This window comes from Megalobrama amblycephala, linkage group LG2, assembly GCF_018812025.1.
Source record: "Megalobrama amblycephala isolate DHTTF-2021 linkage group LG2, ASM1881202v1, whole genome shotgun sequence".
NCBI lineage: Eukaryota > Metazoa > Chordata > Actinopteri > Cypriniformes > Xenocyprididae > Megalobrama > Megalobrama amblycephala.
Genome location: NC_063045.1, coordinates 15623077 through 15635479, shown reverse-complemented (window position 1 = coordinate 15635479; position 12403 = coordinate 15623077). Strand labels below are relative to the sequence as shown.

At 35.6% G+C, this 12403-nt stretch overlaps 1 protein-coding gene across 1 annotated transcript in view; it reads left to right on the top strand.

Annotated features, from left to right (window-relative positions):
• ell (elongation factor RNA polymerase II) overlaps positions 1-12403 on the top strand; it is a 38225-nt gene that overhangs the window by 4898 nt on the left and 20924 nt on the right. Inside the window, exon 2 of the mRNA XM_048183031.1 lies at positions 10982-11026. Coding sequence (XP_048038988.1) covers positions 10982-11026 — 45 coding nt within the window. The remainder of the gene's footprint in view (positions 1-10981; positions 11027-12403) is intronic.

Sequence of the window (12403 nt, the reverse complement as noted above, 5' to 3'; positions counted from 1 at the left end):
TATATATATATATATATATATATATATATATATATATATATATATATATATATATATATATATATATATATATATATATATATATATATATATATATATATATATATATATATATATATATATATATATATATATATATATATATTTTTTTTTTTTTTTTTTGCACAACAGAGCTTTACTGTTAAAATTAAAACATGAAAGAAACACTGAGATAATTTATTGTAAAATTAATTTATCTAAATTCTACTGTCAAGTTAAATCAAACTTTTATTTTGATGGTTTGCCTAAAGCTTTGAGTTTCTCTGTGTTTATGACGGTAGTTTTCTCAAACGAAGCGGTTAAATGCTTACTTACAGAGCTGCTCTGGAGATGAATTTGTGCGTTCATATAGTGAGGCGACAGAGGACGAAAACACTGCGAGCGTCGCATGTGCTTCAGCGTGCGTGCGCCCCCGCGCGAGTGTGTGAGGTAAATGAAACTGCGCTTCCGCATCATTCATTTCAGTGTCACACAGGCATGCAGGATTCATGTTTAAATAGTCTTTTTGCGGTTTAATATTCACAGACACTAGTCTGTATCGCGATTTAATTTAAGTGTCCTGACCTGCTTTTAATTCATTCATCAAAAATTTTAGAAATTCCATGACATTCCGCGTTATATAGTAAATTCTGTTTTTATGAATGGATTCCACGATTCCGTGATCGCAGAAATTATAGGGCCCTACAAGTGGTTAAGTAACTTGATAACTTATTAGCACCCCCGCTTTGGATTTATGAGGTTAAGATTAACGTTTAATCGATTAATTGATAGTTAATTTAAACAACATTCAATTATGGGAATATATGTACATTTATATAATTTTTTTTTTAGTTTCATTTTTAAATTATTCAGACAAAATCTGAATTTAATATCAGTGAATCTTCAGAGAAAATCATAATTTTAACCTCTTAGAAAAGTAATGGCTCATTCCTCAAGTTACTTGCACTGAGAAATTTTGTTTAATTCAGACATTGAATTATTTTTATTTTTTTTTGCATGCCTGCCAGTGATGGCCAGATTGCGTCATGTCTGCATTTTAGTTTCCTGGGGGAAAAAATAGATTGTGTCTGTCGCTTAGTCATCTGTTGAATACTGTATTAGGATGAAAGCTGGATTTTACCTCTTCAGTTCTTGATGCTTGATGGAGAGAAAAACGGTGATAACCACAATGACTTGGCTCTGCAGATAAATGGGTCAGCCATTTTATTGGGCTGCCATGGCCTGTTATTTGTATGTCGATAGGGAAATGCGTTGTTGCATCTTGGTTAATTTCATCACACTTGCTTTTTCTGTTTGTTGTAACTTTGAGTCCAAAGGTTTTGTCTTGTCCAACAAAGAGTTGTCACACAGAAAGCAAAAACTGTTTTCAGTATAAATATTGAATCTAAATTGAATCTGTTCATATAAAGAGATCGTGTCTCTTTGGAAAATTTGGACTAAAGCAAATTTACTTATTTTTTGGGTGAACTAAACCTTTAAGTTATGTCATTGTTAGTGATGCACCTATCATGATTTTTCATGGCCATTTATTTATTTTTAAATTTTAATGCAGGCAAATTATCTGATATCGGTTGCCCATTTATTATTTTTTTCCCCCATTTTCTGTAAGCATTAGGGCTGGGTATTGTTCAAAAATTTGATACCGAGACGATACCGTTACCTTGACTTCGGTACCGATACCTGAACGATACCTTTTTCGATACCAATCGACAACACAATTGTTTTAACAAGATTACCTCAAATCTTTGGTTTTAACTTTGTTGACTTTTTTTTTTTTTTTTATACAGCCTCAAAGACTCATCTCAAATGAACAAAATTTAACCAACACAATAAATCAGTGCAAATAGTTTAATAATGTTTCAATGCAAAAATTCAGTATGTGAGGCTCACTGCCAATTGTTGTTGTTCTTTAAAAAAGTTATTATTATTAACAATATATATAGAAAATTTTGTACATTTTAATTATATTAATTATATAATTTGTTAGTTAAGCTTGTGTATATTTTTAGTTAAAGCTGATAAGTTATAAAGCAATATCTTTGTTTTATATAATGACCACTAGGAGGTGCTCTAGGCACACGTTTTCCTTGATTTTTTTTTTTTTTTCTCTGAAGAGAAATACGTTAACATCAAAGTGTAAGTAAGAGTGACGCACATTCGTTGCGTCTTACCGTGAAATGAGTTCCGTGTCTTTATTAAAATCAACACATTAATGATTCATCTCTCATCCACCCGCAATTAATTGTAATGTTATTTTTTTATTACTTGGCCCGACCCGCGGATTATCCGCAGTATGGCAGTATCAGGAGGATGCTGATACCCCTTTTCCACCACAATTGTTCGTGTTCTGGAGCCAGAGCCTGTGCTCGTGCAGGCGAACTAGAGCCCGTCGCGAATCGGTCGCGTTTCCATAGACGTGAGGAACGAACGCTGTTTCTGCAGGAAGTGCGACACTTCTGTTTTCTGTTCACAGTATCTGTACTGAACCAGCTGCTCACATAAACAGCCGTTTCTCACCCGTCCATTCGGAGATAAACTGAAAACGAAACCGTTGATTCACTCGCCCTCTCGCACATAGGGTCTCTCTCGCGCGCATAGTTTTATATATTTAGATATAAATATAAATAACAATGTAGTGCAACGTTACTTGCTCAACAACGAGACAGCGAAAGCATTTCTCCACCCCCTCTCCCCGGCTCCGTTCTGAGGTATCGAAATTTGGTACCGAATGACAAGACACTTTTCGATACTCGATAATATCGAGACAATTCGATCGATACCTAAAAAGTATCGAGTTCGGTACCCAGCCCTAGTAAGCATATTTACTTATTTGCTCTATTACAGGTAGTGATACACCGATACCAGTATCGGTATCGGGCCGATACCAAGCTCATGTACTTGTACTCGTAAAAATACCCCTGATACCAAAAACCGATACCTCATGTGACGTAACTGACAGAATTTGCCGTGCACAGAGACACCGGTGGCAGCGGCAGAAACGATGTCAGCCTCAGGGAAATAAAAATACTTCAGAATTACTGATGACGGCCGACACATTGCGAACTGCATGCAAAACGCGCTGAATGAAGCGATCTCTCACACGCTCTTTCTTGCGTGCGATCCCAGTTCTCTCTTGTCCCATTTCTCGTTCTGCATTTTTTTTTATTTTATTTTTTTTATTATTTTCAAGTCTCCTTCTGTTCTGTCTCCTTGACCGTCATACACCACCTAATGCTGATTTGTTAGATGTTTGTTGTTGGACTCGGCCCGACTAACTTCCAAACAGTGTATTAGAAATATCACTGAGTACCCCTTTAATAAATGTATAAGCATCGGTATCGGTATTGGCGAGTACCAGGAAAAAAAATATCGGTGAACAGTTGACACTTACAGGTACAGGTGACACATTGTAGAAGTTGTTCTATTTGATTATTAAATGAGTAACTTCAATCACATCAACTCATTTTACTATCCTTCTAGCCCTTTATTTAGATAAAACACTTCTCATTCATTTTGTGAGGAACATGGCGTTTTGAGCAGCATTTGCACACTGCCAATGCAGTAGACTCATATTGCAGTATTAAGACTAACAATTAATCGATTTGTTAATTTAAACGAAGATCAATCATGGTCATTTGTGTAAATTGACATCCTTAGTCTGACTTTATTGTTATATTATGATACATAAGACACCTGCACAAAGCAAAAACAGCAGACCGACTGAATGAAAATGAAAATCCACTCTGACACTAGGTGGCGCTTATGGAACAGCAGCGGTTTCTTGGGGTACAACAAAAACACTACTTTATATGGAGATAAGAGGAAAAGAAAATACCATTGAAATTTTTCTGAAAACAGTCAGTTCCCTTCAGAGATGCATTCATATAAACCCCCACCCCCAATTCAATATTTATATTTTTCCTATATTTTGAGCATCGCAAATCGGGAGCTTGCTGTGCCTTGTACAGTATTTTTCTCTGCTGGCTGTGTCTTTGCATCTGTCTTCATTGTGTCCTGTCTCTGGCCTATGTTAATGTCCTGTTTACAGACTTTGTAATATTTCCACACAAATGAGATTTTGGGAAATGATTGCAATGCAATTTGTGTCTGGAAAAGAGATCAGCCAAAATAAAACTAAAAACGAGACCGGGATAACTGAAGATCTGAGTAATGGGTGTGCTGAAAGGTAGGAGTGTGCCGAAAGATGAATGGCTACAACAGATACCAAATCCTAAACCCTACCCAACACTCTGACAGGCAGCTTTCGCAGCCAATTATAAAGGCCCTACCTTTCGTCACACCCATTACTCCAACCTGCAGATACACACACACTTGCTAAAAACCGTCCATTTCCATTTTATGACCAGTCAACCGGTGCATCTCTAGTCATCGTCAAAAGCAAGTGTTACTAAGTCAATGAGTATATGAGCTAGTAATGCACCAAAATGTTTTTTTTTGTTTTTTTTCACCAAAACTGATTAAATTTTATTCAAAAAAACTAAACTTTTGGTCATTTAAATCTGTTAAGGGTGTCTGGTTCACAGGTGATCAATCAGTCATGGTTAAGTTCTTCGGCAACAAGGCGAATTCTAGCATTTCAGTTGAACTCTAGCATCTTTTTGGTCACTGTATAATGCATCCACAATTGTGGCTTATCTAAGTTGTGTGCATTAAATACATGTTGAAACAGTCAAAACGTGACATCAGAGAAATAAGTTTATTTTTCAGATGAAATGGTTTTGAAGGGCCACAACCATTGACCATTAAAGGCATTATTTTGGTCAGTAAACCCACCAAAAGCGGTTTGGCTGAATATTTTGTTGCTGAAATTCCGGTGCATGACTAGTATAAATTGGTGTTATTCATAAGGTGTTCAGATTAGTACCTTTGCTGTCAAATTGACAAGTTGATGGGACTTGATTTGCCATCAAAAGGAAGTCGGAGTATTGTCACAGAGTCTTTAAGGTGTCAGTAGGTGAAGTAATTCAGAGGTTGTTCTTGGATCATGGGTTGGCCGTGTGAATTTCTACATTATGTTCCTCTGAGCCCACGGCGGTCCTCCGGAGAGTAGCCTGTACAGGTGTCTTCGGTCAGCAGGTTGCAGAAACAGTCATTAATGGGGCATAATGATCTTGAGAGAATGTTTATCTACTCCTTCATGGATAAACTACATTACACAGTAGGTGTTTTGCCTCTGTGTTTGGGGTCCGATGTTATCGACTAACGTAATGGCTTGAGTGACACTGAAGGGGAAGCACAAACGGCGGCGTGTTCACTTTCCTCTTAGTTTGCTTTTTTTTTTTTTTCCAGTTCCACAGGTGATTGCCATTGATTTAATGTCGCTCAAGTGATACCCTTATCTGACTGGTTCCAGGCCTGGTGCTTAAACAAGTTTGCAAGTAGTTTAAAAGGAATAGTTCACCCCAAAAATGAAATTGTCATTTACTCACCCTCATGTTATACATGACTTTTTCTTTTGTTGAACACCAAAGATGTTTATCAAAATATCTCGGCTCTTTTTTTTCATACAAGGTCAATGGTAACTTATCAAGGTAATGGGCCATCAAGCTTCAAAAAGGATAATCAAAAAGCACCATAAATGTTTAATGAAAGTGGTCTATGTGACTTATTTTGCACTGTATTCTGAAACCAAGCAATAAGTTTGTGTGAGGAACATTGCAAAATGTACGTGTTTTGATAATCCTCCTTGACAGTTGTGGCCATCATTCATCTTTCTTTGTATGGAAAAGAGCAGCTTTGACATTGTTATAAATGGCTTCTTTTGTGTTGCATGGAAGTATGAAACACTTTTCAAAGTAGAAAGGCATGAGGGTAAGTAAATGATGACTTTTTTTGTGTGTGTGTGCTTATTTTAAGCAGCTTCAACTTTAAGTAGAATTGCTAGTAACTTTACGTAGCAACATAACTCATAACTAGCTAACTTAACTTTTCAGTAGTGTAACAGTTTTAATTTTTTTTTTAATATAAATGTAGCTTTTCCAGTAATGAGAATTTTTCTGACAGATGGCTTTTGGAAATCTGAATCATTTCATTTAATCAGTTTTAGTGAATCACTTTGCTCTGGTAACTCATTTTAATTAGGAAGTCCAAACATAGATTCGCTGATTCATTACTCTGTAGAGTTCACTAAAGTTTCTTTGTGTTTTTTTTTTTTTTTTTTTTACTTTTTTCTTCGCATCATTATTAAAGATGACGCAATGAATTTATTATTTGAGTTATATTAATGTTCAAGTTTGTTCATCCTAATGTTGTTTTTGCTAGTAGCTTGGCAAAGTACATTGTCACAGGAGCTTCCAACACTTATTTTAAGAGCCTGAAAATGTGACTCAAGACTTTACTTGTGTATAATGACATGTGGTGTTGATGATATTCTTATAACTTCTTTGTCCATTTGTGAGGCTGTACTGAGACATTCTTCACAGCATTGATCGCAAACCTTGTTGCTCAATCTGAACGCAGTAGATGGATTAGATTGTGACTGGATTCACGTGGAGGTCAGCCACTGTGTCATGGATATTTAAGGAATGCTGATTCTACATTTTTCAATGTTGAAACTAGGACCTGGTAAACCAGAATTAGTGCCAAATATGACTCTGAAATGTCAGGCTGTCATGAGACCACTGCACTTTGTGTTCATTTCCGCGGTTCATTTTGACCTTTTTTAAATTTAAGTCTGAAATTGCTGTTAAACTATTTCACTCCTGACTATGATGTAATTTGCATATTGTGGATTAAATATCATATTTCAAATCTGAAATTTTATCAAACTCATGCTTGTTACAAACAAGTTTTTCATTCTTTTTTTTTTTCATGAGGCCTGGTGTCCTTCCTGAACCACTTCCCTGTGCTCAGCAGTGCTCAGAATTCCCAAAAGCTGATGATTACTTTATGGCTAATATGAGGACTGATATTATAAATCCTAGATAAAATAAATATAAATTATCAAATATCTGAGGAAAAAAAAAAAAAAAAAAAAAAAAAAATATATATATATATATATATATATATATATATATATATATATATATATATATATATATATATATATATATATATATATATATATATATATATATATATATATATATATATATATATATATATATATATATATATGCTTACTATCTAGCTACTTGCATAATATTAATTATATTATATTACGGTCTGTAGTATGTTGACTAGTAATCTACATCTAGACAAAATAAATCTAAGGAAAAAAAATATATAAAAATCTAATTTATCAATATGCTGCTTACTACATACACAGCTATTATATATTATATTGTACCGGTCATCATATCACTTATGAGCTATAACAAATACTTTGGTTTGAAGTCAGAATTTCCATATCTGTGCATATCTAGCCTTGTCCAAATTTAGTGCCAGTGCTCCGCCTAGATCTGTGTTGTGTGGTCCGCTGGGGTTCCGACTGTGAGTGTTGGTCCGGAGCCACCCTCTGTCCCAAGGTTAGCTCTGTGGAACGTTCTGGGCTCATGTCCCAGTGAATAGTGACATGTCAGCAGCCCATTCAAATGAACAGGCTGAGGGTTGCACTCTTTTTAGGGCTGTGGAGAGAGACCGACTCGGGTTGATGCCTGCATTTATAATGCTTTTGAGATCTGATCATCATGTGTATCCCTTAAATTTATTTCAGTTTAATAAGGAACTAACAGGACTAAACAGTAAGGTGTTTTTTTTTTTTTTTTTAAATTATATATATATATATATATATATATATATATATATATATATATATAAATATAAATATAAATATAAATATAAATATATATATATATATATATATATATATATATATATAAATATATATATGAAAATTAATTACTACAATATTTTATAATTAGCAGAAAATAATGATTGAGATGTCCTGATAATTAAATTGCAAAAAATTTACACAAACTCAATTTTACTGCTATAATCTAACTCAATGGCAGTTCTACACTTCATAAACACTTGCTGGAAATCATTACTGATGTTTTATAATGGATATAATTCAGGGTAGGCTCCATATTTAATTTTTGTCCTGCCATCAACTGACCTGAAATACACTCACACTGGCCCCAGGCCTTCGGAACGTCCTTATTGTTGAACCCTAAAGTATTAAATCTTTCAGCCTTCACAACCAGGCCTAATTATCCTCTGTTGCAGTTCATATGAGTCTGAAGTACATACTGAACATAACTGGACATTGTCCATATAGACTATACATTAAGCTAATTTTTCCCTGTGTCCTTATTTCTCTGAATGTACAGATGCCAGTAATTACTATTGCGTTGGATTTTGACATGCACAGCCTGTGCCTGCAGTGTAATGTCTTCATTACACGTGCATCTCAGGCACAGATGGAATCAAAAGGATGATTTATTCATTTCCTGATGTGAGCTAGAACCCCATGGACCGAGCTCTGTGCTTCAATGCATCTGTACAATTTGCCGAACTGGATGAAATGAGCCATGATAACATGCTACTGCAGTCTCTCAATTTCAGCTTGGATAGATTGAGATTGTGACCAGTTTTGCATCTGTGTATTGTTGTTTTTTTTTTATTATTATTATTATTTTATTTATTTATTTATTTATTTATTTATTTATTAGAAAGCCAGATCTGGATGAGTTTTCTTTACTTGCTCTGTGACTTCAGTTAACCATGTCTCCATGTTGAATACAGTACAAATTTAAAATTATGCTAATATACTAATATCTGTGGTGTAACTTCTTTGTTTCAGATGTTAAGCCATTGAGCTTTCATTTTGGAGGGAAACGCAGTCGGTTATGTCTTAAGTGAACAAACAGTTGGTAAATAAGTGCCAACGGTCGGCCATCTGGCAGTTTTTGTTCGTCTGCCGACTACGTTTTCTCAGTGTGTTCCGCACTTTCGGCTGAAGTTGGTCCTCCATCGGCTTTTTTGGCCGATTCGAAATGTTGAAATCGGTCCGTCGGGCCATCTGATCATTCTGATTGGCTGTTCAGATACTGCCACCTGCTGGTTCGGAAAGGCGCAGTGACCATTTAATAGACCGGCATTTAATAGACCGAGCCGTAGTTCACTGACAAGCCACGCAATATCGCGTTCATTATCAAAGGCGATTCATCTGCGATATGAACGCGATATTGCATGGCTTGTCAGTGATCTACGGTTCTGTCTATTAAATGCGCTCCATTTGAAAGCAGGTGATGGCGATTTAGCGGTAATCAGGGAACCGGCTTTACTGACGAAATGCGCGTGACAATCGCATGCGATATATCGGTCAGCCCTACTTAAAATACATTAAGAATAGCTAAATATCCCCAGTGGGTCTGTTTGAAGCCTTCTGTTCTATATTCTGTTGATCTCTTCAGAAGAAATTTTTGATTTTCCTAGGCTTTCAATGGATGGACAAGAAAAGAGAAATATTAAAAATATCCATGACAGTATATGTCCCCGTGGTATCCAATATCGATACTTTTCAAGGTATCGCATCGAAGTTTGAAATTCCAGTATCGTGACAACACCAGTAGTGATACTAGCCTAGTCACTCCAAAACACCTCTAGTTCTCTCTGCTGGTATAATCTTCCATTTTTCATTAGTTTTTTTTTTTTCTTTTCTTTTTTTTCTCCTCAACGGCATTATCTGAGGAAGGAAGTGTGACATGTTTTGTTTACACTCAGTGGTTTGAGAAACACTTCCTTCCAAGAAACAAGCCATCAGTGAGTGTTGCGACTAACCAGAAAAGATCTTCTCAGACTCCTGTGCAACGTGTTTTGTTTTTTTTTTGTTTTAAATTTAGTCTGAATCATCCAGCCAGACATTTATAGCTCATCTACCTCGCTAATTAGCACCAAAGCACCTTGTTTGAGATTCAGCCATTTGATTGTTCTGGTCCATTCAATCAGCCAATCAGCGTTTTCCGGCCCGACATTAATGTAAGTGGCTCGCGCTCTGATTGATCCGTCAGCCCCAGGTGAACCGAGTGTGTTTACTGAAATTGCTTTGATGTCGATGAATACTTGTCTATAAAAGATGAGTTATTTAGTATGAAGTGGGTCGTAGGTGGCATGATTGCTTTAAACAATGATGGCCGGAGCTGAACCCTTCATATTCATGTAGTCTGCACTACTCGAGGGTATGTAGCCGATGTAGTTCACTCCCGTATGCAATTACTCCAGAACTCTATATAAATGTCATAGACCACTAGCATTTACTGAGTGCCATGGGTCTGATCTGTTGACATTGTTTTTTGTTTGTTTTTTTCTTAGAAACTTATTTCTTATTTCACATGCTCCTGTCTTTTGAGTGCCCGCTGAAACTGTTTCCCAATATAAAGAGCTTTAGATCAGGCAAGAGCAGACCACATGGCTCAACTGAGGAATTACTTGCAATGCGTCCTCTTATTGCACTTGTACGTCCTGTATTTGAAATCTGAAATTCCAGACGTGGTTTTGGGGGTGTATTATGCAGCACTTTGTGGAGATTTTCTAGTGTTGATCAAACAGTCTTTGTGTTTATTGGTGTTTGATTCCTTCTTGAAGTATCTGAGAGTATCTTGTAAATTTAAACTGCTTTGACTAATGGAAATGCCAGTGCTTGTCAGCTTAAAATTCATAAAACACATGTTTGATTCCTCATTTCATAATTTTTGCTTCAAAACCATGCTCCATTAGTTTAAAAAAAGAAGAAAGTGTTATATTTTAGTACTGTATATATTAAGTAATATTTGATGTATAAATAATGTAAGTAAAACATAATTATAATTTTATATATATATATATATATATATATATATATATATATATATATATATATATATATATATATATATATATATATATATATATATATATATATATATATATTTTTATTTTTATAATGATATAAATTGACTTTGATTTCTTGTATGATTAATTTATCTTGTTTGTTTTGCAGGGCCTGACTGCTAAACCACTAATAGGATTTACAGGAAACCAAGGGGTGAGTATGCAAAATGTTTTTTTTTTTTTTTAAAAAACCTTTTGTTTGGGGCCATAAACCACTTGAAACATTGATTGTCATGTTCCATCATGGAGCCACAAACCTTGTGTGAACCTGGGACTCTCCCCAGTTACTGTGAAGTATCCTGGTTGTGTAGGTAATACAAAAGCAGTAAGACTTTGATGGCTGCGTAGCAGGAAATCATCACATCGCAGTAACCACAATATCCTCTGCTCACTGTTGCAAAATCGGCAGTATATCCATGCTAAGTCATAGACGGCTGTTGGTGTGGAACGCCGACCCGTTAAAACAGTGACAGTGGTCGGGACTCATTTTCTCAGACCTATACGGAACAGGAAGTGGTTGATAAATCGATCCTCCTCTGCTGTTATCAAAACCCACTACATGTTTTTGTTTTCATGTGCTCTAGCTCACCCTAGACCTGACAGTGAATGGACCAATAAATATTCATGTTGTTGTTGTTGTTATCTACATCTCATGTTGAAGAATGTGGTTTGTCTGACTTGCACTGATTTCAGACCCTGGAGGCATTTAAAGTCGGCATGAAATCAACATTGACTCTGTTAGCGCGTGTTACTAGTCTTGTGGTGAACAACTCATCCGTACAAGTTGATTCAGAAAAAAAGACTGTGTTGTAATCTTAGATCAAAATCTGAAAATGTACTTCCCCTCTAGAATGGCTTTTCTTCTCTGATGACGTCAGTTTTACGGCTTGGGTAGAACCTCCCCTCTAACTGTCAGTCTGCTGCAAGCTTTGACAATGAGCTGAAGGGAGTGCCCACTTTTCTAGATCAATCAATTCCCAGCAGGAAAAAAACAAGCCACACCCTCTATTTTTCTCATTCAGTATTCCATTTCACTCGGAAAATACTATATTTCAGATATATCTGTATTGGCATATACCGCAGATATGCCACCGATATGAACATTTTCGGCATGCACATAATATATATGCAAACAATATTGGCCAATATATCGATATCGGACTTGATGTTTAAGGCGTATGTTTCCCAAACTTTTAGCCAATAAACTCACAAATCTGCCATTTACTCAACCTCATGTCTTTTGAAACCGATATGTTATTTCTTCAGTGGAACACAAAAGGAGAAGTTGAGAAGAATCTATAGGCTGCTTGTATAATTCTGGCCAATACCAGTGAGCCAAGTATAATTTTCATGATTTGGCCAATAACCTATAATTTTTTTTTTTTTTTTTATACCATTTTATTTTTACTATTAAAAAAAAAAAAAAAAAAAAAAAACAGTAAAAATAACATACAAACGTTCAAATACAAGAAAAGTGCCCCCAGACTCCTCTAGAGGGACAGAGGTCCACTCACCATTAGGGCTGTGTGAC